Source organism: Polyodon spathula, chromosome 3, assembly GCF_017654505.1.
Source record: "Polyodon spathula isolate WHYD16114869_AA chromosome 3, ASM1765450v1, whole genome shotgun sequence".
Classification (NCBI taxonomy): Eukaryota; Metazoa; Chordata; class Actinopteri; order Acipenseriformes; family Polyodontidae; genus Polyodon; species Polyodon spathula.
The window spans coordinates 70,135,925-70,163,643 of NC_054536.1; the positions used below are offsets into that span (position 1 = coordinate 70,135,925).

At 41.6% G+C, this 27,719-nt stretch overlaps 1 protein-coding gene across 1 annotated transcript in view; it reads right to left on the reverse strand.

Annotated features, from left to right (window-relative positions):
- Positions 1-761: 761 nt before the first annotated feature.
- Positions 762-27,719, reverse strand: part of LOC121313361 (Golgi-associated kinase 1A-like) — a 33,886-nt gene continuing 6,928 nt past the window's right edge. Inside the window, exons 2-7 of the mRNA XM_041245784.1 lie at positions 18,425-18,508; positions 12,968-14,353; positions 8,125-8,247; positions 4,817-4,920; positions 4,188-4,279; positions 762-868 (exon numbers count right to left, since the gene is read on the reverse strand). Of these exons, the coding sequence (XP_041101718.1) occupies positions 4,237-4,279; positions 4,817-4,920; positions 8,125-8,247; positions 12,968-14,131 (1,434 nt within the window). The 5' untranslated portion in view covers positions 14,132-14,353; positions 18,425-18,508 and the 3' untranslated portion in view covers positions 762-868; positions 4,188-4,236. The remainder of the gene's footprint in view (positions 869-4,187; positions 4,280-4,816; positions 4,921-8,124; positions 8,248-12,967; positions 14,354-18,424; positions 18,509-27,719) is intronic.

Here is a 27,719-nt window from a genome sequence, read left to right on the forward strand (position 1 = left end):
TTGCTTTTTCTGTATTTTAGGGATAGAAACAGCCATTTTAATGCACTTGACCTGGAATGAGTACTAAGGTTATACAATGTTTAGACTGCATCTCTTTAAATCTTTACCCCAGACCAGCATCAAGGCTCACACTACAATCATCTACCAAGTCACATACAACCAGTTAAACAAACTGTCAAAATTAGGATAACTGACACAGTCAAGGCTTTGATGTTTATTTTCTTAAATTACCTTTTTGTTTATTTGAATCTGTATTAAACATACATCTTCAAAGAGAAGACTTTTGTGGTTTAAATAGTGATAGAAATAATACTAACTAGTAAGAGAACCACTAACAACTGCTATTATGACTAACCCGATACGTCCTATATATCAGTAAGATGAAAGTGCCTGCACTTTCTCATTTGATCCTTGTGTCTACCGTGGCCTGGAAGCAAGACCACAATAAGCCATTTGGGTGCACTCCACTGACTTTTATTCCATTAAAAAAAATTGTAATTAAAAATGGTCAACAACTTTCAATTATGCATTTATCAAGTCTACAAAATGAAAATTAGATATTGTGCAAAACTGCAGTTATTTGGACAGATCATTTTGTGTAAAATGAACCTGTCGAACCAAACTAAAACACGTTTGGTTTGATACAGTAAGACCTGTATCCTTGATCACCTGCTTTTACCCTTTTAACTTTTTATCCTGAATGTATTGCAGCAGAATCATCCCTCGTCTCCCTATGTTGTGCGTAAGTTGCTTCAATCCCAGAAGTCTGCTCTGGTTCTCCCAGAATTCCCTGTCGGTGTATAGGGACCGTAGAAGCATGCTCTGTAGGCACCCTGACTTCAAAACAGACACAGCAGTCTCAGGAACCCTAGGGGGTCAACAAAAAGGCAACCAGATTAAAAACCAAAGTCTAGTTTGAGCAGAGTGTTGGCTAACACTTTTATTTGTTTATACATCCCCCAGTGCCACAGCCTATATGTGAAAATGAATTGAACTGAACCTGTATCTGTGAGTATATTATTTTTCAACACTATCATGGTATATTTTCTCTCAAAACAATCAAAAACAAATTCTACTCAGTCCATTTTTAATTGTATTGAGCATGCAGGATTATGTAAACAAACTGGTAACTCAATGAGCTTCTAGCATGATTCTTTAGCAATTTTTTCTTCAATGCAAAATTGTTCCAGTTCATTCAAGTTCTGAAAACTTTTCTTGTGCACAGTCTTCTTCAACTCATACCAAAGATTCTCAAATGGGTTTAGATGGGGACTTTGACTCGGCCATTCCAGAACCTTGATTTCATTCTTCTTTAACCATTATGAAGTAGATTTTGATGTGTGCTTTGGATTGTTGTTATGTTGGAACATCCAGTTGCACTTTAAACCAAGTTTTGTAGCAGAGGGTTTCAGACAATTGGCTAATATATTTTGGTATTCTATGGAATCCATTTTACCATGTATTGGAGTTATATTTCCAGTGCCATTAGAGGAAAAACAGCCCATATAAGGGTATTACCACCTCCATGCTTGACAGTAGATATGGTGTTCTTTTCTTTCTACGCCTCACCAGACTTTCTCCAAATGTAATTACTGTCAGCATGACCAAATAGCTCAATTTTTATTTCATCACTCCACAAAACCTTTGACCAGAACTAATATCCATCATTCAAATGCCATTTTAAGCGATTGTTCTTGTGACGTTTTCCTAAGAGTAGCTTTTTCCATGACTTTCACCATGCAATACTTGAAAAGGAAACGCCAGACCACTTGCAGCCAGTTCACTTTTAATATATTTGGCAGTGAATCTCAGATTGTTATCAACCTTACTCACAATTCTTCTTGGTGAAAGAACTTTCTTTTTTCCAGACCGAGGGCACGTTGTGACAGTACCATGAGTCTTGTCCTTCTTGACAATAGAAACAATAGTTGAAAATTGGGGCTTGGAAATCTTCTTGTATCCTTCTCCAGCTTTATGACAATAAATAATTTTCTGCCTAAGGTCTTCAGATAGATCTTTACTTTTTCACATATTGACCTATTGGTAATGACAGCAATCATCCTATGCCTAACCCTTTTACACTCTCTAAGAATGTTCACCTATAATCCTGCATTTTGTAGACTTTTCTAGAATTAGGTTTTGCATTATGATATTGAAATGTCTAGCACCTTGTAGATAATATTATCATAGTGTCAAAGGATATGAATATTTTTGAATTAGTAGTTTTGGAGTTTTGCAAAAAAAAATTGCTGAAATAAATAATTGTAATTGTAAATCTAGTTCTTGTAACTTTTTTTCCTCTTCCACAAGGATTCTGAAGATGTTAGGGAAGGCTGTACAGGAGGCGCACCGCCTAGAACAGACACTCCCCCGTTCATAAGCGGGCCACGGTAACTCAGGCAGGTGCGTAGTAGTGATGTAGACAGCGTGGGTGTTTGCCAGGGCCGGCCAACAGGCCTGAAGCTAGGCACCCCGTTTGACTACCACATGTGCTGGAACTGCGGGGTATAGGTTCACTTGGAAGCCTCCTGCCCCCAGTTGTCCAGGTCCCAGGTACCTCAAGCTCCGCCAGCAGCAAAAGACCACGTGTCGGCCTAGGGGAGTGGGGGTCGGCCCATGATATCCAGCTTACTTCCGCAACAAACCAAGACACTGTGACAGTGGGGCTGGTTGGACCGGGCAGCCACATGCATGTGCCCTGCATGGTCAGTGGGGTCCCGTGCAGAGCCCTAGTCGCCACTGGTGCCACCATCACGCCCATTCAGCCGGGAATGTTGCCATGCTATGGAGAAGCCAGCGAAGCCTCGTGAGCCCTGGCTGAGGTCTGCCTTAGGACAGTTTCCAGCCAACTCATGCTCATGCGAGGCCTTCAGGAGCCCGAAGTTAGCCTGGGGGGCATCAAGCACCAACACCCGCCTGCTCATCAGCCCAGTGGTTTGCCAGTTCGCCTGTCTGCTCAATAGTTGCCCTGGCTCACCGGCTCGCCGCAGGCTGATCAACACATAGCTGGACTGCTGGCCAGCCAGTCCAACAACTCGTAAGTACCATGCATGGCCAACCGCCTGAGTGTCAGTCAACCCTACACAGAGCGGGCAAAAGTTATGAAGGACCTCGATCTGCGCAGCATGGAGGGGTTGAACTGTAAGCAGCACCACATACTGGGAAGGCTCCTGGGAGAGTATGAGGCCTGTTTTGCTCCGAAGTCCAAGGACTGCACACGGATTGGGTTGGTCCATCACCATGGGAGATGCGCCGCCTAGCTGCGAGCGTGCTCATCTACTCCCGCTGGCCAAGAAGAAGACTGTGGAGGGTATCATTTGGGAGATGGTCGCTAATGGCATGATCAAGCCATCCAAATAGCCCCTGCAAGACCGGCTGGACCAGGCTCACCAATTTGCATGGGAGCGGCTAGCATGCGCTGGACTGAGGTAGAAGCAGGTCTACGACGTGTGGAGTAAGGGGTGGGACTTCCAGCCAAAAAGGACTGAGCCCTAAGCTAACTAGCCAGTGGGAGAGACCCTGTGAGGTTCTTCGCCTGCTTTCAGAGGTGGTGTACCAGGTCCGGCTGCGGATTTGAAGGCGGAAGGTGGTCCTCCACTGGGACCAGCTTGCCCCCTATCAGCCGGGGGTTGATGAAGGGGAACCACCTTTACAACACTAGACTCGGGTGCTACACAGGCATCGCCGGCAAGGGGGGGAGGGCACTGCTGAGGTGGCCCACCAGGACTCTGCTAGCACCAACTCCCCCACAGGACTGGCCTCAATGGAGTGGGAGTGCAAAAGATGTGGGGGGCTGGGGTCTTTGTAAGGGGAGGGGGAAGCAAGGGCATATAAGGGGGTGCCTAGAAGGACTGGAGCAAATAAGTGTGTGTGGAAAGATAGAGATAGAGCGGAAAAGAGTAAAACAGAAGAACTACAATCATTTGTTTTCATTTTTGACTCCCAGTTCCCTTCCCCTACTTTATGATTTTATTTCACTTATTATTTAAAAAAAATAAACGAATTGAGACTTCATCTATTCGTGAAGAACCTGGAAATGCTACTATATATTTCAATTAAGTCCAAAGCCCCAAGGAATTCTCAATAAAAGCAATAGTCTTTATTTAAACATATTTAAAACAACAGTAAACATAATAATGGCACGTGTTTTGACCCGTAGGTCTTCCTCAGAGCCCTAACATACTTACCCCACCGGTCAATAGTCTCTGTCTGTTATCTGATTGGTTCACATCACTCTCAGTCCAGTCCCTTTTCAAAGGAACGCCTTTCTCCCTGCACGCTTCACAAGAGAAAATGGCTGAACACTGACTTACACTGAACACTGAATTACAAAACACACTACAAAAGAAAGATGCTCCAAACACTGAAATGGTGATTAAAACGTTACTGTCACTGTCACGGTTTTCTGAAATTCAAACAAATTCAACTCAACGAAAACAAATATGATGGGCGGGATATAAACTGGATTATGCAGCTGTTGGCAAAACAGATGGAGATGGAGAAAAAACATTGCTAACTATATGGGATGAACTTCAAAAACATTTTCTGTTATTCATTTATGTTATTTATTTATTTACTTATGCTGTATCAGATATATTTAAACACAATATATGTCAATATTTATTTACGTATGCTGTATCAGCGGCTTCTGGCATTATAGCTCCGTTAGTAACAATAGTCCGTCCCGGGGCAATCATTTTATACTATAGCCCTCCTCTCCAGTCCATATATATATATACTTGAGTGTGTGAAGAAAGTCTTTTACTGTATTGTTTTATTAAGCAGGTGATGAGGATCCAACTTTCCCAGTACTTACTCAACAATACCTTCCAACAGCCTGAAGTTGAGGTTGTCTTCAGGATGGTGAGGCCTGCCAGCATTGTCAATGAACACTAGTCGTGTGGGGTCCTTCTTCCTAACCTGGTTTCCAAAAACAGCAATATATTTAAAGTATGTGCAATGTACATTGTACATTATACAATTTGTTTTAAATATATTAACTATACAAACTTCTGTTAACAAATTGTACACCATATTTGAGTTACTGAAGTATATCTATGAAAATAGAATTGTTGATTCACATTACATGCCAGCCATTCTGTCCCTCCTGTAGATCTGCCATTTAGATTAAATCAATTTTGTAATTATTTCCTGTTCTGAAGTTCTTTGGTAGGAATGGCTTTTAGAAAGAAAAAAAAAACTATACAAGAGTATGCATGCATGCATGAGTACTTGCCGATGTCACTTCCTGTTGTAACACAATGCAGTGCAGGTGATCTTTTAACGACAGCTTTCCAGAAACTTCTATTTATTCTAATTTGTGTTTTTGGGTAGCTCAAAAACAAAAAGGAAATGCCTACAAATAGAACTCACATCTAACTTAAATATACCACATTTCTATTGCATTTCATATAAGCCCCATTGATAACCTGTGGTTTCTGATACTCATAACTAATAATTAGTTTTCTGAGGTATACACATTAATATCAGCAAATGACAGAGACACATTGAACAGGCAGGTTCAGTCCCTTCTGACTGGTTTATTCAGGTTTTACTTGTATTATTTCTGAGGTATAATTTTCACACACACACACATACACACACACACATATATATGTGTGTATATATATATATATATATATATATATATATATATATATATATACACACACACACACACACATATATACAGGTAGTGGACAAAAAAATGGAAACACCTGGGTAAATGAGGGACACCAAGTATATTGAAAGCAAGGGCTTCCACACAGGTGTGACTCATGTGTTAATTAAGCAAATAATATCCCAGCATGCTTAGGGTCATGTATAAAAATGCTAGCATGGCTAGCCAACCTAAATAACTCTACAGCCCTGAGTGCTTGGTTCCAACAGTGAAGGGTTCTGGTGGTTCCGTAATGTTGTGGGGCGCAATTTCCTGGCATGGTTTGGGTGCACTCATTCCCTTAGAAGGCAAGGTCAGTGCTAATCGTTACTTAATGGTACTGAGTGATCATCTTCACCCCATGTTGCAGCATTTCTTTCCTGCCCGGGGATGACAATGCCTCCATCCACAGAGCACGTGTGGTCGCCCAATGGTTTGATGAGCATGACACTTATCCACATGTCATGGCCTTCTCAGACACCAGATCTGAACCCAATCAAGCATTTATGGGATATTCTGGAACAACGCCTGAGACTGCGTTTTCCACCTGCATCAACCAGGCATGAGTTGATTGACTTTCTCGTGGAAGAATGGTGCCGCATCCCTCCTGCAGAATTCCAGAGGCTGGTAGACGCTATGCCATGACGCATACAGGCCGCACGTGGTATATATACAAGAAAAAGGTAATGTAGGTACACAAAAATGTAAATAATTGATAACAAAATAAATTCTACAAGTCCTTCTTCAGCTGGATGGAAAAAAAGCAGTGCACAAACAAGTTATATTGTCTTTGAAAAGAAAAGTTCCAGAGTAGAATATTAATTCCAAGAGGTTCCAAAGTGCCTAATTTGAAAATGAATTTGCTTTCTTTTTGCTTCCTGGCTGCATTTTTCCATCCAGCTTAAGAAGGACTTGTAGTCTGAGATGTCCGGATATAATAGATTTTTAAATCAATTATTCACATTTCATTTTATGATTTTGCTATTTTTGGTACACAGCCATTTTTTGTTTTTCAAATTTCACACACACACTATATATATATATATATATATATATATATATATATATATATATATATATATATATATATATATATATACACACACACACACACACACATACAGTTTATATACAGTTTATATTTTATGACATATAAACCACAACATCCTAAAAGATATTAATTCTTACCACAAAGTTTCAGTCACAATTTTTTGCAATGAGGCCCCTTGCGACAGCAGTAAATAGTGTTATAGCGTATATACATTACAAGTACCTCATAAATCTATGTTACAATAGAAACTACAAAAATCCAGTCAGGTACTATACAACACTATACTACACTATGTACTAATGAATGCATTTCTTGTGTTCCTCTCCCCTCATGCACACACTCTCAGTGATGGAGAGTTTTTTTGCTACGTCTCACTTTAACACACATTTTTGTTTTATTTTGCATTTTCTTAGCCGATTGTCCTTAATCTTTTAAGATCCTGAGTAATACTAGTCTTGGACAATCTGGAATTAATAGATAATGCAGTCCTGCATTAGTGCTTATCAGTGTCACTGAAAGCAGCCGTTAGTCTGGTTCTCTTATGTATATCATTTTGATCTCTTGCTTCTTTTTATTGTAATATCTTTGTATATGAATTTGCTCTTGTGCTGCTGTACCATGCCTTGATATGGTTTGCCACGAAACAGGCAAGAGAAATGTAATCTTGGCATTGTTGGTTATGGTAGGGGTGTAAATCAGTTCTCATTATGGGTCATATTTTATTGATTATCTTGTACTTATCACTTTGAAAAAAAAAAACACCTATAATCGTACTGGCTGATATTGATACTGCAATTTTGTTTATGGTTTAGTACTCTGACAGATATAGACAGGTACTGCGATCACTAAAACTCCACATTTTTATAAAATCATGCTTATACTCAGAAACATAAAGCTCCAATTTCGCACAACCCTGCCAAATGTACTGGATATCTGTTAATAAGAATGTGTACTTACCAGGCATTTGTTCATGTGCATGTCCTGCACACGCATACAGCTAGAAATCATAAATACAAAACATTCACATACTGAGAAAGACCTTTTAACACACATGAACCTTTAAATACAATCCCCTACAACTGGGCTGATATACATGCCATTTACACAACGCTAATACCTGGCCTTCGGGAAGCTTTCTGATCATTTCTCAATGTTTGTGCTGCACTGTACCACACTTTGTGACTAGCCATGTTTGTCTTGATTTACAAGCTTCAGACACAGTTACAGTAAGTAAAGTAAAATGTTTTAATTCCCCACTTACCCTAGTCTAAAAAAGAGTAGAGCAACCAGCTATGAGAATGGCAGAACCATTCCCTTTCCACTACATATAAAACGTGTTCATGTGTAGGCAGTCTGAGACATGGATTGCAGGTATGTCCAAGCAGTTTGGGCATTACCCTAAGTATTAACATACCAAAACATGCACCAGTACTTGTCCTTTTGGGTTTCTACACTTTTCGTGGAGCATTTCCTCTACGCAGGACTCAGAGGGATCAGGCTTGAATCCACAGCAGTAGCAGTCCAGACGATCATTGACCTACAGTACAGAGAACCAGAAGTGTATCACTTGGTATTTGTATTTAATAAGTCCCACTTTCTTGAAAATAAGAAACTTTCTTGAACTTTTCAGGTTCTGGTTCTGACTAGCACCTTACTTACTGATCATTGGGTTTTGATACTTCAGTTCTATGCCTGTTATTTAAGCCACTTACAGGACTAGATAACCGGAGATAAAATACACTTTTACCGATGATGACTTTATGTTGTAATTGTAAGAATTTTTAGAAAGCAGAACTATTGTAAGAAAAGTTAGCCAGTATCAAAATGTTAACATGCAGCTAATAATATCATAATAATAAACACACCCTCGCCACAGCAATCAATGCAAACCTACAGATATAAATACTGTACAATGGCTTATAGCCACAGTATCTACTTGGCATACAATACATATTGCAAATACAGTATGGGCACCTCCATTTGGTCCCCCTTTGATACTTTCAATGTCCTAAAAAAATGTAATTAATAAATTTAATCACAACAGGATAAATGGTTCTCTGTAAGTGTATCAGTTGTGTGTAGTGTGTTGCTTATTATTAAAATAGATGCTATCTTGTTACTTGTTATGTAACATTAACACTTTTTATTTTTCTTTCTCAAACAATGGTGCCAATTGCATTTTGGTGTAAACATCTTTAATCTGGCCCTTATGCCCTTTGTAATAATCAGGAGTTCAAAGACATACTCTCAGCAGGCAGGTTCTCCTAAAGTAAACCCTGCTACACAAAATATATATATGACGTGAATAGTGGTTACAGAGGCCTGGCTGCCTGAAGAATTCACACTCACACTACTAGATGAAATTCAGTTTATCTGTCGGAAAGTGCTTTAGTTTAATAACTGCTTGAAAAATCTAGCACCAGTCTAGCCATTGCAGTAACGGTTTGGTTGCTAGACTGCTCCTTTAACCCTTTCCTCTTTAAATAATCTAACTGGGTGGGCACACATGTCCACATGAATTTTCTTTTTAAAACAGCATGCATATAAGAGGTGATAAAGTATCTGGGTTGTAGACCCTCTGGCAGGATTCTAATGCATTATTACAGCTATTGACTTCTGTAAAAGCATTCTAGCATGCCTCATGTTTTATTCACAGAGCGATCCATTATATAGGGCGTTCAGAACTCTATACATCCTGCTACTGCTGTTGAAAAAAAATGTTGCTTACTGAAATGAGGGTCACCGCCAGTCAATGTGTGTTTCATACATCACTGTGAAAATCTAGCATTCTGCTATTTTAAATTACATCTCTTTGATATAACTGGTGGCTATATGAAGCAGTTAATATAATAGCACTTGTAGGTGTTGGTAACAATGCCCTTTATGGCCATTGGTGGTGATCTTAGGGCCTCGTTGCCTATTTTGTTCCAAGCAGCAGGGTATTGAGTTGCAGTGAATGTTTTTTTTCCCCCCACACCAGCAGCATAGAGTAACTTCATAACCTTTCTGTATATTCCAGCTTGGACAGCATCCTATTATTTTTCTCACACCTGTGGAATTATACACATAACTGTCAGTCTGGCATAAAGATAGTATTCATAGGAATACATCACACTTTCCTGAAACATTCTCCTGGTTTAGCTACCTAACAAATGTGCTCGTTTTTTTTTTTTTTTTTTTTTTTCATTGAGCATACAAGCTCCTGAGGCAGGTACCAGAGAGCCTTATATAATCTGTCAGACGAAAAAAATGGAGTGTCAAGTTTCAAACAAGTGTTGGATAAGACAGATATAACCACTTCTAAGAAAGTAAAATCCAGCTTGCTTAAGTACAAACAATATTTTCTGTTTATAATAATAAAAAGCAACCATATATTTTCATCACTGCTGGAAATAACCAACACACGCTATTGTGATAACTGCAGCACTGTGCCGCTGCTGCACTGTGCCGCTGTTAGTGTGTGCCTTGTTTCAGAACATGAATAAAGAAACAATCCCTAGCAAATATATGTTTGTGTGATGGGGTGAGTTGACGGGGTCCCATATTACCGTGGCATGGATTTGCCGTGGCAGTGCCAGGCTCGTACAATGGGCAGTGGCAGTATGCATGTGGTGGGGAGACGGTCCCAATTGACTTGAGCTGGAGGGAAGCCTATTCCGAGTTGCAGCGTGAATAGACTATTAAAAATGTGCTAGTCACTCCGAGAGAGGCTAATTAGAAGGTATAACTGCAAGTCACTTTTGTTCAGTTTCATTGATTTATCAGTCTAAGAGTTTACCTTGGTACAGCGCTCTTGGGCTAACCGCTTTCTAAGCTGTAACGCACATCATTTTTTACAGTTTAAAACGGTTACACACATACTTTTTGTGTATTACGTTCTACTGTAATGTAGTTACTAGTCACTATTTATCTTGCTCTTAAGTATATCTGCAGGTGCACACTGACTGGCTCTTGTATTTGATTTGCTGTGCCATGCTATTCCTGGTTTCCAACACATTAAGAGTTTATATATCTAACGTGTCACCGGCACTTTTCAACTAATGTGTCAATTGCTTTGGTTACTGTGGCAGGGTGGAAACCTGCCAGTGTAAATTGTGGCATAAATGTAAGTTTGGGAGTGATGGGGTTAAATGTATCCCTGCCATCAATTACATATGTGGCCATTCCCCAGTTAGGTAATTGAGTGCTAATTGTGGAATGGCCACATGTATATAAAGAGAGAGAAAAACCCTTTGCTTGGAGGTAGTTTAGGAGAAATAAAAGCTAAGAGTGGCAGACTTTGCTATCAGCAATCACACTGAGATAGCAGTTTGCTTGGGTGTAGTTTATTTTTGTTTGTATTGTTGTTTTTGTTTGTTTAAATCTTTTATTTTGCTTTAATCAAAATGCGCTCCAGTGCTTAAACTGCAGCCATTACATTTCTGAGTCTCCTTCCTGAGGCTAACAAGCCTCAATAGCCTTCATAAAAATAACAGTAAACACCATCGACACCTCAGAGGCTTACTGTTTCAACTGAGAGTGTCTCATTTACTCATTTATACTCAGAACAGCATATCAAAGCAACAGCACAAAAACAAAAGAATTATAGTAGGTTAGAAATCTAGATTTGTATATATAATGTACTACTACAATACAGCCGAGCAGGGAATTCAACGTACTGTACTTTTTATTCATTTTTTCTGTTGCATTCTGTTTACATGAATGTATAATACTATACCGATTTTGAATTTTTACTTTTATTTTTGTTTTATTTCATATACAGGCTGTTTGCTGCAGTCAATAAATGTAATCATGAAACACGTTTAAGTATCATAATGTGCAGTGTCTTTTATTTATCTGTGAAAGGCATATGCTTTTAGTACAACACTCACTACCCCAGTATAACGCTTATATTCCTTTTCCACCTTTAAACTCATACTGCCAAGGCATTATTGTAGTTCACTGTTAAACAACAGATACAAAATAATCTCGCTAGCACTATAAATATATATATATATATAGAGAGAGAGAGAGAGAGAGAGAGAGAGAGAGAGAGAGAGAGAGAGAGAGAGAGAGAGAGAGAGAGTGTGTATCTTATAGGCCCAGGAAGATATACATTTTATTTTCTGTTGAATGATAGTAATGTAAGGGTGTAGCATATAATAACTAATTGAAAAATTCAAGACTATTTCACACAAAGGGTATGACGTATATAAGACTATGATTTTGTTGCAGTGGTCATGGTAAACGTGAATTTGAATAAAGTCAGTGAAATCTTGGAAATGGATGTAAAACCACATTTGATTTGGCACTTCCTTTATTTCCTTTAAAAAATGCAGTATGTCATGCACTGAAAATACAAACCTGCCTGTATCTGTAAATTGTTTGGTTGTGTAGCGCATAGCTTTTACATGCAGCTATGTAGGTCAATGAAAGAGATTTATACCTGAGCGAGCAAGCATGTAAATGAGTGGAGTGGAAGTTTATGGGGTGAATAAATGATGTCAGAATATCCAAAGGGGACATTTCAAAGAAAGTGGTAGCATGCTGTTTTGTACAGCATGTAATGTTCCTGTGGCTTACAAAAGAAAAGCAAGCTGTGACAAACATATTGAACGTGCTTTACATAAATGGAAGCTACAAGACATTGGATCTGCAGTAGGAAAGACAGCTATACAAAAAACTGTTTTGTAAAGACAAGAACAAATGCATTGGAGAACAGAAGTTTACAGGTTTACGAGGCTTTCTTTACAACATGCTGTTTCAGAGTCATGCAAAACTCTAACTATACGTTTTGTACTCTAAAGTAACATTTAAACTTGTCAGCAGTCAAAAGCATTAGTCTTTATATTATTATATTATTTATACTATTTAAAAGTTCTGGCATATTTGGTGACCTTTTTGTGAATCTCTTGTTTTTTTGCTGCACATTCCAGTGAACTGTACTAAAAATTAGTGTGCCAAAATCATAGCCTTAGTTATGATCACTGAACACTATGAATAAGATTACTAGGAAATTCACTGAAGCAAATACTATTGTACAAATAGGTTCAAGAGAGAATTAGTTGTGTTTCCTGAGAAAGGAAGTTTAAGGAATAAAATATGAGCCAAAAGTAGGTTTATAGAAACCTGTTTAAATGTAAAACCTAAAGTATAAGGCCACTGAAACCAGAAACATAGTTAAGTCATGTACACAATGCAATTAGTTCTGCGGATCAAGTAAAAAACGGATTCATCATTATTTTATAGACACTACATTGTATCCCAAAGGAACATACCTGCAGCAGGAAATCAAAGAAGGCAAGCTTGCCCCACTCCGAGTGTTGGACACGCACACAAGGTACTGATGACTCCAGGGAAGACTTTTTCACACCACATCTCTGCTTGAGCACAGCTTGATACTGCAGCCAAGTGAGCGGGAAGGAGTTCTGGTCACTATTATCATCGGATAAATGCTGAATGTTCGGATCCCACCAGACTATGGGCCTGGCTGGACCTCTCGTAAACTTGTATGGAAGAAGTTCGCTGTGGAATTTCCTTGTCACGGATGGCAGGCTCCTGTTCAGCCCCAGAACTCTGTTCAAGTGGAAGGCAAAGACTTCAAACCAGTCCTCTGGAAGCTTGATCAGAGCACAGAGTCCATCCTGGCAGCGGCGTTCTTGGTCTTCAGGCTCTGGAGAAGTGCTCCATCTAAGGCCCACCTTCATTACTTGTCCATGTGATGGCACCCTTGCTTTATTGATAACCACACCGTCAGCAAGCAGCTTCATCTTTCTTACATCTTCTGGACTGAACCACGGGGGTGGCTGTTCTCCAAACCTGATGCTCTCTTTCAGATCTTCTGGGAATGGGTCTTCTGCAAGCTTCCCACACAAAGCAAACTTTGTCTGTCTAGCAGCCATGGACACAGCTCTGGATCCATCCTTCCACTGACCTAGCAAACAGAGCCTCTTCCTACGCAAAGACATGGAAGGCCTGGGTTCCCTTTCATGTTTTCTAATATGATTAGCAGACAGCTTTCCTCCAGTCGCCAGAGAGACTACAAACTTCTTTGCAGCACCAGTGAAGCCTTGAGCATCTGGTTTGCATTTGTGCTGTAACAACTCCCCATCGCTAGTTTGGCTCTTTGCAGTGAATATGAGTTTAAGCTTCTTTGAACTTTGCAAGTCCCCACTAATTGGAGGCGTCCGAATGGACACTATGTTCTTCCTGTCACCTTCCTTCCTTTGTAACTGGCGACTACTGGGTACACCCCCTGCATCCATTGCAGAGACATGGTGGTGCCTTCCTTCACTTGCCTTTGAGGTATACACCTGAGTTTTCTTTTTTCCTTTTGAGGCATGTGTGTTGCTGCTCATAGGAAGTTTACTGGGGCGAGCCCCGTTCTTTGGCTTGTGCTCAAGTTTCTCATCAATAAAGTACTTTATCGGCTCTTCCCTCATACCAAGTGTCCAGTCTCCATGGACAGAAGTAAAGATAGCTCATTTCCTCTTGTTTCTCTGGTGGCTGATGAAGTCTTCATGTGACTCCAACTCCTGCAGACTGTAGTAGGCAGGAGGGAAGGACGGAAAGCTATTTATCATCATCACAGACAGAGCAAAGAGGAAACTGAAAGCAACTACAGGTCTCCTCTTGCAACGCATCTTCAAACACAGTCTTGTGGCCTAAAGAGGAGAGGGAGAGAAATAATAATAGAACTGTACTCTGTAGAGAAGTAGGCAACTACAGAACACACAACGATAGGCTCTCTGGCTGGAGGGTTTTAGGGAAATTATAATACAGTTATTGTTAAAATATACATTTCTTAGCCAGCTTTAAACATTTGGTTTCTTCATTTTGAAAAATCCTGTCAAAGCTTTACATTAAAAAGACTGGATTCTGAAATAAAAGGAAGAAACACAACAAATGCTCTCAAGCAAGTTTGGGACATGTCAAGTTTGCTACTCAGACTCATTTCTCTTCACCCTTTTTAAAAATAAAGAATATACTGCAGCTTACATTTACTCTAGTCTTAAAAAAAAACAGAAGTTAATTATACAAAACTAGAGCAAAACAAATAAGTAACATAATTCAGGGCTTTTTTTTCAATTGGTAATATTAACATAGAAAACATAGGAGTTAAATAGACTAGATTCTTTTTTTTTACTTAAAAATGTTAGTACTATAAATTTGTTGTGCCAATCCTCCTAGTGATGCAAGTAGTTGCAGATGCATGCCTATTTGTCTAAGTTGAGGTAATCCAAAGAAAGTTGTGTCCTTACAGCATAAAACCTATGAACTAAAGTTCTGATGTATAAGTGCATTAAAATTATGCATGGCACACACACACCAGAGATTTCATTCAGCGTATGATCCCCAGACTGCAGTAAAATTCTTTGCGCTGTCTGTTACCATTAGCTTTTTCAGTTTTGGAAAGCGTGCATTAATGATTTTTAGGCTGTGTTCCAATACCTTGGAGGGACCTGTGCCAAACACAGGTTTTACAATCCTGAGAAGTTATGTGGTTATTTCCAAGTAAACATTTTAATTTTGAAGATTACAGATGATGGAAGGCAATGGACTGGCAACACTGGAGGCCAAAGTTCCTACTGAATGAATCCATAAGCCGGGTTTGGGGTTTCTCAACGTTTGTCATGTGCATAATTCACGCTTGCAAACTACGAGCACTTACCTACCCTCAATGATTAAGCCCTTTATTCTTCATTGTTATGAGCTTGAGTTGTTGGTTTTATGAGTCTATGTGAAACCAATTGGCTCTGATCACTATGATTTCAAAGAGTGTTTTACTGCACATGAAATATTTGTAATTGATGGAATAGCTTGAGTGCCTTGTCTGCAGGTGTAGGTTATCAGAATGAATTGCACACTTTAAAGTCTGGGTCTTGGATTTCCTTCTTTTATAAATGAATTATAAAGAGAATTGCATTCTGTTGGTATTGATGTGGGACAGCTTCAAAGAGTTGTTGCAGGCATTGTTTCCCTTTTATTGTCACCCTTATAAAAGGTACGGTTTAAATCTGTTTGATAAATAGAGAAAACTTTTTTTTTTTCTATCTAGTCAGATAATTTTCTGTTTTAAGACACATACATACATGTTCAATATAACTGGTTCTGGTTTACAAAGGCTCATTAACCAGGATTTGTTGTTGATGTCTTATGTCTGATTTCACAGACCCTGAAGAGAACAAATGTTGTTGGACTACCTGACCGGAAAAAAAGATTATTGCTAATCAGGGTTTGTCAAACTGGCTGTAAGTGAATCAATAATATGTTATTTTAACATATTTCTTTGTTATCTATCAGGCTGGGAAAACTCAATTTTTATATTTTATTTGTATTTACTTTTATATCCTTTCTGCTTGTGGTTTCATGGTGATGTTTACAGTGAGCACTAATATGACTGGCAGTGGGTAGGTGCACATGATATATTCTGGGCGTGACTTGTCAGTTGCACCCAGTCAGATGGCTGAATAGAACTCAGTTCCAATGCACTGTATAGGCAGTAGAGGATACTATTCAGAATGTGGCCGTCTTCAAATTGGTTGATTTTTTGACAATTTGAGGACAGCCACATGTATAAAAAGATAAGCAGCTGAGCGCTGGGAGAGAGGAGAGGAAAAGAAAGAGAGAGAGACAACTGCTACTCTTGCTGGATTTAGACCAGCATGATATTGGTTGGATTATTGTGTTCGTTTATTTTGACCACCATGCTATTTTGTTTGTGTTCGGTTTGTTTAATTTATTTAATAAAGAATGAGCACATTTGCATCTCACCCTGCAGCACCAAGCCTGGGTATTTCCTGTTCTGGTGACGTCACCCACCCAGCCACCTGTGACATGTGGTGTTGTTCATGGGATACAGCAACAGCGCTTCAACATACACAGGCCAGGAGAGGAACTGCAGGTAAAGTTTTGAAAAAAAGTTAAGAAAATAGAAGAGAAAAATGAACTGGGATGAAAGCGTGGAGATCAGCTGGGACACCCATCTCAGTGCTCTCTCCAGCGCCACTGGGATAAGCCCTGCTGTCTCCAGCACTGTCTCCAGTAAGACTGGGAAAAGTCCCGTTGTTTCCAGCGCACAACTGGGAGAAGCCCCACTGTCTGCAGCGCCACTGTAAAAAGCCTTGCTGTTTCCATCTCTTGAGAGAGATCCACACCAGTCTCTAACTATCAGAGGGAGAGCCGCATTAGTCTCCAGCATCAAAGGGAGAGCCACACTAGTCTCTAACGTCAGAGGGAGGGTCACACCAGTTTCCAGCATCAGAGGAAGAGCCACACCAGTCTCCAACATCAAGGGGAGAGCCGCACCAGTTTCCAGCATCAGAGGAAGAGCCACACCAGTCTCCAGCATTAGAGGGAGAGCCACAATATTCATCAGTGTTGAAGGGAGGTGACCTGCTGCTCCAACATCCACTGCAAGAAGGAAACTTCCCGCTGCTCCCATCTCCATTTGTTAGGTTTGTTTAATTTATTTAATAAAGAATGAACACATTTGCATCTCACCCTGCAGTACTCAGTCTGTGTATTTCCTGGTCTGGTGACATCACTCACCCAGCCATCTGTGACAAATATATATATAATGTATGTCAGAAAACTTATCACAACTGGCATACATCTTGTAATTTAACCTTGCCTGTTAAAACTATCATTTTTTCCCAATCTCTCCCAGTGTCTTTCTGATTTATTTTAGCAAGGGTTCATGTGTCAGGCAATTTAAAATAATAGTTATTTTTTCCAAAGCTAAGAGAGGAGTTTCACTGAGTCAACACATTTATGGCTTTTGCAGATCTTTTTCTAAAAGATTTCCATTATACTGAGAAAATGGCTTGCTTGCATTTTTGTAGCTCTTCAGTGCATTTCTGAAAACCAGCCTCTCGTGTTTTAAAATCTGTCAGCAGGGATTCCTGCCCAGTGCTACACCACTGAGCTGGAAATTGAGGCCAAACCCAGTCCTTCTCTATATACTGGAATAATTCATTAAGCTTCCTGTTGGAATGGCTATATTGAATAAAGTGCAGTCAATCCCTGCTTTGTTCTATATTTTATTTTTACCATGTTGCAGCACCTGATTCTAATTGTATACATTGAAACTTATAGAGCATATGCTAGCTAAAGCCCTTTGAACGTTTTTTTAAAGTACCTTTATATAAATAGTACCCTGCGATACCTAATGAAATACTTTCAATGTATTTTACTGAAAAATTACAATAGGAACAGATATTACAATATTAGTTTATTAGATTAGTTTACTGGTCTACTATTTTGAATGGAGTTAACTTTCCTATAGTATTAAGAGTTCTTCAGTTCTATTCCTAGACCTGTATAAAGCTCTGCAGTGTTAAAATAGTTATAAGAATTATAATCAAATTACCAGAGATTTGCTTTTTCAACAGTGGAATTAGACAGCTTTAAATTCTTTAAATGATGCTCTGTTGTTGGAAGCATGGTCTAGACAGCAGGTTTGAACTCAGCTTTGGACCCTGGGGTGAATTCAATTTAAAGTTCAAACACTCAAGGGCCAGTTTTTCAAAACGTAATGTGGACAACAGTGACCCCGATTTTGTAATCCTATATTACAGTGCTGCAGCTGCCAATAGCATGTAAAGCAGTGAGCTTAAGAAGCACAGGAATGTAAAAAAAAAGAGAAGAGATACAATGAAACCATATGAAATAATAAAGAAGTGGCTTTAGAGAATCATGTTTAATCCGTTTATAACACAGTAATTCATTCTTACATTTTAGCTTCCTCACCAGCTTGAATCAAGAAAGGATTTTCTTCTCATCTTTCCTTTTGTCAGAATGCGGTGTAGGAGTGGAATCTATTTCAGAAAATGACACCAACAATGTGAAATTACTCTTTCTGTGCCAAGCAGCAGACAGTCACAAAGGAGACGTGGCTGAGATGTTTATACCTGCATTAATATACAGAAACATGCTAAGTGACTGTGAAAAAGTGGGGTATTCTAGTTTTTTACTTGGTTACGTACTTATCAACATTTAGGTTCAAAAGGCAGCCCCCCTTTATCTAAACAGGAAATAATTTAAAAGCATGCTAAATTTAAACTTCATTAACATGTTTATGCAGGTGGCCTGTTATTCGTGAACAGCTGTAACCCTCAAAAACAGTGTGATCCAGCAGAAATCTGTTAATGACTCTCTTAAGAAGGGAATTCCCTTGTGACCTCTTTCTCCTTTTACTATGGGTTAAAGAGATTTACTTCCCTCTTTCTAGCAAGGTGTACCTGTAGTATGTTTAATGTCTCTCTCGCTGAATGTTTAATTTCTCTTTTGGATTAGTACATTTGTGGAAATCACCAGTGAGTTTCCTCCATTAAACACACAACATTTAAAAAAACATTCCAATGCCTTCTTCACACGGCTACAAAATGTCTTTCAAATTGCAGCGTGGTGTTTCTCCAGTCCTTCCCATATCTTGAAAAGAGGGCTCATAGTTAAAGTTGTAGTCTCAGGTAGTTTTTTTCAGGTTGTTTTCACTACAAGCCCTTGTTATGTCCTAAAAGGAAATGGTTTATCATTGAATGGTACCACATTTTCTTTCCCAGCTTCAGTCAGAAAACCTGCAGATGACATTCATGGCCTTCTGCCGTGGATAATAACATTCCTCTCAGAGTCATTTTTATTGACTGGGGGGATTTATTTTCTCTAAATAATAAATGTATTACAATGTCCAAATCTGTCGGTAATAATGTATAGAGTTTCTGTCAATATTTGTTTGGTTTCAGTCTTAAGAAAATGAAAAGACAATACATATTAGCAGTGGGAAAACACTACAAGGTTCAACAGAACCTTCCCATGTTTTTTTTTTTTTTTTTATTCTCTCTCTCCATATCCTTATTTCTCCAGAAAATACATTTTGCATTACTCACATTTCCTGTTTTTTTTTTCCATATTACCCATTGTTTCCAGTAATTCTATCAGAATTTCGATTGCTCCTAATTTCCGTTTCTTTTTACTTGTAATCCTCTTTGCTTTTTTCTGATAAAGTTGATAATCAAACATTGGTACCAAATTTAAATTAAAAGGTGAAAGAAGACTTCAAGCCGTGTTTTACTAAGCCGCTTCTCATTGTCTTGCTGAGATTTTCTGTGATTAGTTCAGGGAATTGGGATATGTATGATCAAACAAATATTTAGTTTTTAACACTACTGTGCAGTAGCTAGGAGACCATGTAGTGCGTGTTTATTTTACTGTTGTGGTTTCTTGCCACTTTCCCATAGATTAGACTGTGATCCTTAGATTTGCACTTCAAGGGTATGCAGTATTTTGAGCTGTGTGAGGGTTCCACACAGGTTTAAATCACTGCACTCATACACTGTTACTGATGCATGAGCAACAAGATTTAATAAAACAACATATATAGCAGAAAATAGCCAAAACTATCGTAGTTTTCATTTACTCTGTAAGAGTAACCATCCCCTATACGTCTTCCTATGCATTCACCGGGTTGTTATACAATATCTTTGCAACGGTTTATTACATGTCCCTGTCCTTTACAGAGATGCCAACTTCTGAAAGGAGAAAATAGTACCATGTGCCGAGCAAAGCCAGTCTGTTTTTTTTTTTTAAGGCCAGAGGCTGCTAGCCCCTAGAAATAAAAAGGTTCTTAGGCTCAGGCAAGCCAATTACCTCATTTTTGCTGTTCAACCTGTAATTTTGGTAATTGTAAACACACAGCATTTAGAATTTAAAAAACCTCAATAAAAATACTACAACACTGATTTTTTATTTTTTTTATTGGAATTCTATTTATTCTGGATTTAAATATTTGTAATGAAGCGTGTTTTAGGATCTCGTAAGTGCTATCAAACCTGCACTGAAATATTCAACCTCAAAACTTTATAAAAACTAATCAAAATAACAACACCTCAAAAGATTTAGCATAATGTTTTTTTTTTTTTTTTTATTTACATTTTTATAACTATCAAAACACAAATGCTGTAGTATCCAATAATTAATTAATTAAAGCGAACATACAGTATACAAACACACAGTAATGGGTTGTGTCAGATGTTGCTTATTGCTGGTGTTTCTTTGTACCTATGTGAGTGATACAGTCATGAAGCCCGCCATGTTTCACAGAGAAGTCTGTCAGGCAGTATTCACAGTAGATGTGAGACTGAGACACTCAGCTTCTTTTAATGAATGACCAACTCGATATTTCTAACAAGCCAACCTCGATCTTTCAGATGGAGGAGAGTGACATTTGTTTGATGTGCGATTCCTATTTTAATAACTGATAAGTAAGGCGAGGATTTTCTAACAGAAACTTGTACTAAAAATCACAGAGCAGTCACATTAAACATGTTCAAAATCATTGGCGGAAGGGGGAATGGTGTGTGAAGTCACGGGGATGAAAATTCAACTATGTTTTTTAAATACAATATAGAGTACCTATGTATACATAAAATTTGTCTGTCTATAGAAGTAGGAAAAAGGGAAAAATAATCTAAATATGTATTTATAATGGTTTTCAAAACATCAGGTTCAAGTTTTAATCCTGTAAATCGGTAACCTTAACATATTAAACTATAAACAAAAATGTTTGTTTTACATAACATTTGGTGGGGTTTCTACGGAACAGCAAACAGAAACGATCAAAGAGATGACCAACAACAATACTTTTGTTATACTGGATATCTGTCACAGGCCAATTATTTACTGAGCATTTCATGTCAAAGCTACCGATAGACCCCTCCAGGGAGTGGCACCCTCGGTCTCGCCTACCGAGGGATTAAGTAGTCACTCCATGGAGACTGTTCTCTTTTGCATCGAACCTGTGAATGCGAGTGATGCGACCTTGCAAGGTTTGTTGGTCGTCTTCTCTTTCAGCGAAACGGGGTTGCATCCGTAATTGTTCCCTTCAAATTCGAAGACAACCACCAACAATATTTTGGGGAAAGTATATCAAAGCCATCGCAAGGGAGCATGAGCGGGCAGCAGATGAGGGACATCCCGCTACCACTGAACTAATTTCCGTGGTGTGAGTGTGCAACCTCAAGGGCCCTTGTGCCTGATGAAGGCATGGATGGATCTACCACATTGAGTTGATAGAACCTGGTGAATGTATGCAGACTAGCCCAGCTAGCCACAGTACAGATGTCAATGAGACACCTCTAAAGAGGGCTTATGACGTAGCCATTCCTCTGGTAGAGTGCACGGCCACTCTCCCAGGTGGAGGTAGGCCAGCAGCAGTATATGCAGACAAAACTGTGTCCACAATCCAGTGGGACAGTTGCTGTTTCCAGAGGGCTTGACCAAGGGTCCTTTCACCATGACAGACAAGGGCTGATCAGACTGACGCAGCCCTTTCGCCCTGTGCACATAGCTTCTCAATGCAGAGGAAATTCAATCTCTGATCCACCTCAGAAGCAAAAGGAGGGGGGTGGAAAGCCTCTAGTTCCACCGATTGGTTCAAGTGGAAAGCCATAATCACCTTAGGGAGGAAAGCGGGGTTCGTGCGCAACAATACCGTTTCCATCATCCCAAATACGCATAAAGGCACTGTGCACTGACAGAGCCTATAGCTCACTGACCCGCTAAGCTGAGGTGATGGCTAACAAAAAGGCTGTCTTCATAGAGAGGTATTTCAGCTCTATGGAATGTATAGGCTCAAACAGGGCCTTAGTGAGAGCCTCCAATACCACATCCAGACTCCACTCGGGGAGGGTGTCCTTTCTTTAGAAAACGAGTCACCAGAATATGAGCGCCTGGGGATACTGAGTCACTGGGGACATGGCATGCAGATATAGCTTTCTCTAGGGAGGCCGGGAGCAGCGTTATCAGTGGGATTGCGTATACAAGCATTCTGGGCCACTTGTGCGCTAGCGCGTCAACGCCTAGTGGACCACTGCAACGGTAGAGGGAGAGCCATAGGGGGCAGTGAGTATTTGCCGTGGCAAAGAAATTGACTTGGGCCCTCCTGAACCATTTCCAAATGCACTATACTACCTGAAGGTGGTATCGCCACTCTGACGGGTGAGGACCGGCACCAAATTCATCACTCCCAGCAGATGAACAGCCCGGCGGGACACCAAGTTCCTCTTTGCCCAGGGCAACAGCTGAAGCGCTATGCGGTGGACAGCTCGCAGCTCCAGCACATTTATATGCAGGGATGTCCTGCGGCCTGACCAGAATCCATGGACTGCTCTTCCTGCCCAGACCGCACCCCAACCCGAGTTGGATGCGTCTGTCATCACCATCTGACAGTTGTGGATCACTCCCATCCTTACGCCTTTTCACAGGTGAGGGGCTTTCCTCCACCAGTGTAGGGCTTCCCAGCATATGCGAGACACGGTCAGCCAACGGTGTCTGTCGTGTTTGGGATGTAGCCGGAAGACATTGAGCCACATTTGGGCCAGGTGCATGTGGAGCATCCCTAGTGGGGTGGCTGATGAAGCTGCGGCCATCAGACTCAACAATTTCTGACACAACACCAACTGTACTGTGGATCCCTGCTGAAACAAGGCAAGACAGTTGTGAATGGCGGCTACTCTGTCATCCGACAGGTAGGTTTGCATTATAAGGGAATCCAGCCGGAGACCCAAGTAAACTGTACTTTGCACCGGTGTTAACTGGCTTTTGGCATCGTTCAGGGTGAGACCCAGTCTCACCAGATGCTCTGTCACGATCACCATGTGGCTCACTGCACTCTCCTGCGACTGGGAGCAAATCAACCAGTCATCCAGATAGTTCAACACTCTGATCCCCTGCAGTCACAAGGGAGGTAGGATGGCATCCACACAATTTGAAAATGTGCAGGGGGCTAAGGAGAGGCCGAATGGCAGCACGAAAAATTTGAAAATGCTTCCTTGAAAGGCAAAGCGGTTCCTGTGCATGGGACGAATAGGAATGTGAAAGTACGCGTCCTTTAAGTCTACAGTGATAAACCAGTCACCTGGCCAGACTGGCTGGAGGATGTGGCAATGTCTGACCATCTGGAACCTCCTCTCCTTCAAGAACCCATTGAGGTGTCCCAGGTCTAGGATAGGGCAAAGGCCCCTGTTGTTCTTTGGCACCAGAAAGTATCTTGAGTAGAACCCCTCTTGCTGAGAGGTGCGTACTACAAGACTGATGGCTTGTTTTCAAAGTAGTGTATCTACTTCTTGCATGACAGCCAAGACCTGGAGACTGTCACTCACGGATGTAAACATGATCCCACGAAAGGGAGGAGGTTCCGAGCGGAACTGCAGCTCGTAACCGGTTTGTATGGTGGTGAGCACCCAGGAGTCTGATGTGCAATTGCACCAGTATTGCAGTTGGTGTTGGAAGAAGTGATGGGTCTGAGGCCACAAACCTTCAGGGGCCCTGTCGGAGCTGCTGAGACTGTGGTGGAGCTTGTCTAAGAGGCTGTTTGGGGTGTTTCCTCAGAAACTGCTTCCCAGATTGCTGATGTGGAGTCCACTGGCGGAAACTGCGCTAGTCCCAGCGCACCTGCACCCTCCAAGGAGGCCAGTGGTGCTGCATGCTTGGAAACGCACAGCGCCAAGTCCAGTCAGTGCAAGAAAGATTGAACTTCCTTCAGGAAATCCAGGAATACCAGAAAAGGCTGGGGGGTCGAAGCTTGCGCTGGTCTGAATACAGAACGGCGCTGTTCTGGCGGTCCCTTGCATGGCACCTGGAGGAAGTTGGAGGCTCGCTCCATCAGCGCTCAAACCGAGCTTGACGTAGGGGTCACGTCAGTCTCTGAGGCTGGGCCCTGTCTCCTGCTGCTCCAGGGAGTCCCCATCGCAGGAGGCTGCGTTGGAAATCACGTCCCGGTCCCCTTCGCTCATCGTCTTGTCTTGGTCCGAGATGTCGACGACCGCCGGTACGGGCGGGGATGGTACCGAGGCAGGTGCTGGGGGCAGAGCTGAGGCAGGCAAAGTGGCAAAACCTGCTACCTGACCAGCTATTCAAGGACCTGGGACATCTAGCTCTTCAGGTCTGAACCGTCCTTCGTCTCCCTGCTGTGCCTGGTTCGCTTACTGCTCCTCGAGGGAGACTGCGAGTGGCTACGGGCTCGGTGGGCAGGAGCTTGTGTGCAGGGAATAACCTGTGACATGGCTGCCCAGGGCACGCTGAAGAAGGGGGAGGGTGGGGCTCCCAATGCTGCAGAGGGCTCAGCTGAGCTGGCTGATAAAGTCGCTCCTGTGAACTCCACCAGTCTTCTGTGCAGGGTCCGAGGCTGGGACACTGCACAAATCGAGCAGAACGTCTCGTCGCTTAAGGCAGAGGAGGCGTGCTGCATTCCCAAGCACTTAACACACAAGAGGTGCTTGCCTATGGGGGAAGAATCCCTCCATGGGACGTGCAAGGGTGGAACTTAGACATGGTGCTGCCCAGAGCATCTGCAGTAGGGGTGTCAATGCATGGTACATCAATGTGCCGAAGCACCGAGGTGCCGAGGCTCTGGAGCACCGAAGTGCTGAAGCACCGATGCACTGAGGCTCTGAAGCACTGAATACAATGAGGGTATCAATGCATTAAGTGCCTGTGCACCGAAGGTGGCAAAGCATCAAGGCGCAGAGGCTCTGGGGCACCAAGGGTGTTGACGCACCAATGCAGCTATAAATGCAGGCTCTGAGACAGCTAAAAACCGAGGGCACTTACAGTGCTGATGCAGGGACTGATTAAGCACCGAGGCTCTGGAGTACCGAGGGCACCGTCGAGGCTTAAGGCACCGAATGCATCGAGTGCACCGATGCACCGAGGGAGCTGAGCATCGAGACAAAAAAAAACAACACACACAAACAGCAGAGCTGAAGGTAGTGTAAACTATTTTTTTTTTTTTTGGCCGGACACAAGTGGGAGGGGAAGGTACGCCCAGTGGCGTCGACTCGACAGCGAGTACGGCAGTGCCAGGTCCCAGCAGAGGAAGCGACTCCTTCTTTCTCTGTTAGTTTTGTTTTTTTTTTTTTTTTTTAGCTGCAAGAGCAGAGGAAAAAAACCCAAACAGAAGAGGCTGTAGGTTAGAAAGCTGCCTACAATCGGCAAGCGATGTAAGCTGTTGCAATAAGGAAAGTATTTTTTTTTTTTTTTTTAAAACGAAGCACAGTTACACAGCGTTTGTTCAGTCTTCAGAAGCTGAGTTACTGATTCCAGGAAGTGGCAAGCTGACTTCCAGCAATCTTTGCATGGAATCAGCAAAAGACTCAAAGCGAGAGCTCTTTTACAAAGATACAATCACATAATTGTAGAGGTTAGTAATACCTCCCTTACGTACCTGATGGTGAGAGGCAAAAGAGAACACGGTCGGGACCGAGATTGTCCTCAGGTTAATGTTGTGGAGAGGGGCCATTGTATGGCCGTGACAGTATGTTTTTTTGTAATGGGGGGAATCGGCGTGGTCCATTTGTGAGGGGTCGTGGGGGAGGGTCATGCAGCTGCAGGTGTTGAGTAACAAGAGGGGCCGGGCAGGGGGGGAAGAGGTGTGGGCACTGCAGGGTGGTGCGTACGTTTGTCGCCGCGCATCATATGATTGTGAGGGAAGTCCTTTTGTTAACGCTGAGGCGATTGGAGAAGTTAGTGCAATTCGGCGTCTGCTGGACCAGGTTCAAGCATTTGCTAAGTTAACGAACCGGAAAAGAAAAAGGTTCTCGTTGGTTTGTGGTTTTTGTGTCGTGTTTATGAGGTATTGGCGAGGCTCTGTGTGGTTAAGAGTCAAGGTGTGGTCGCGTATCGACAGACACTTAGTTGTGCATCCTTAGGCGCGTTCCGGTACAACCCACTTGTATCCGCATTTTCATGAAGCCCTGGGGCCCGTTACAACAAGCACTAAGTAGAGACACGATTGATATACCTCTAACAGCGACATTTGCTTGCAGGGTCGGGTCAATGGACCGTGCGCCGTCTGTAAGAGCGTGGGTCACTATATCACTCCGGCGCTGTGTAAGCTTTTAGTGCTGCCGATGTGATAAAGGCCAGAGAATAAGAGGAGTCATGTAAATATAACCTCTAGTGGAGCGACCAGGAAGTTGAAGGTGTAAAAAGAAGAGCTAAAGGTATCAAACTGACACACATGCACAGCACACATGTGGTTGGGGGGGTGACGTCTGTTGAAAGTAATATTCATAAACCATGGTCGTAGGGGATTATTTTATTTAGTTTGGTTATAAAAAACAAATTGCGGTTGTGCGCAGGTATTTGAGGCCCGGCGGCTCAATCTGACCAGGCGCCGGGACAAAGGCTCCAAAGATTAAGCTGGCTACTGGGCCAAGACTAGCATTTGGCGATCGGCTTGCTGGGTTGGACCAAGGACCCTGTTGTACGGGGTAAGCGTATGGGGTTCGAAAAGTAGGTGGTGGGAGGGGCTGTTCTGGTTAGCGGGTGAGAGCGGGTTCTGAAAAAAAGTATAGGATCTGGACGTTTTAGGTGGGTAAGCTTACAAGACCCTCAGAACGTTGTACGTGCGGGTTTGTTTTTTAAATTATATGGGATTGGAGACCTTCGGAGATTCAAGCAATTTAAACTTCGGTCGCCGTGGAAGACTCTGTGGGTATAAGATAACTAGTTTTAAGGAACCGGTTCTGCTGTTTTTTAGAATAGTGGTTTAAAAATTGATACGGGTACTGTGTCGCACTATTCGACTGTTGCCTGCTACAGGTGGATGTTATAGGGTCATGGTGTGCGATGGAGCTGAGTGCACACACATGGGTCGTTCGATGTCACGGGAGTGTATGCCTGTTGCATGCTGTGGGTGGAAATGTTTGGGAGTCGATACGTCCGTGGAGCTTATTCGTTGTCGATAGGGAATGTCAAGGGTGTGCGAGGAGTCTTAAAAGCCTCTCCACTTTTGTTTTTAGACGGCGCTAAATTTAGAAATTAGGGATGGCACTTGACTCACGACAGTGCGGAATAAATAGAGTCGACGCAGGAGAGACGTCCAATCGTCTGGACGCTAATTTTGGTAAGTTGTGAATTGGACAGTAAATAGTTAGGTGCAATGTGGCATGGGTAGTTGTACTTGAGAAATATCGGCGGCTTGGATTCTTTTGTGGTTGGGGATCGAGCTGGTTTTTAACGCTTTTGATG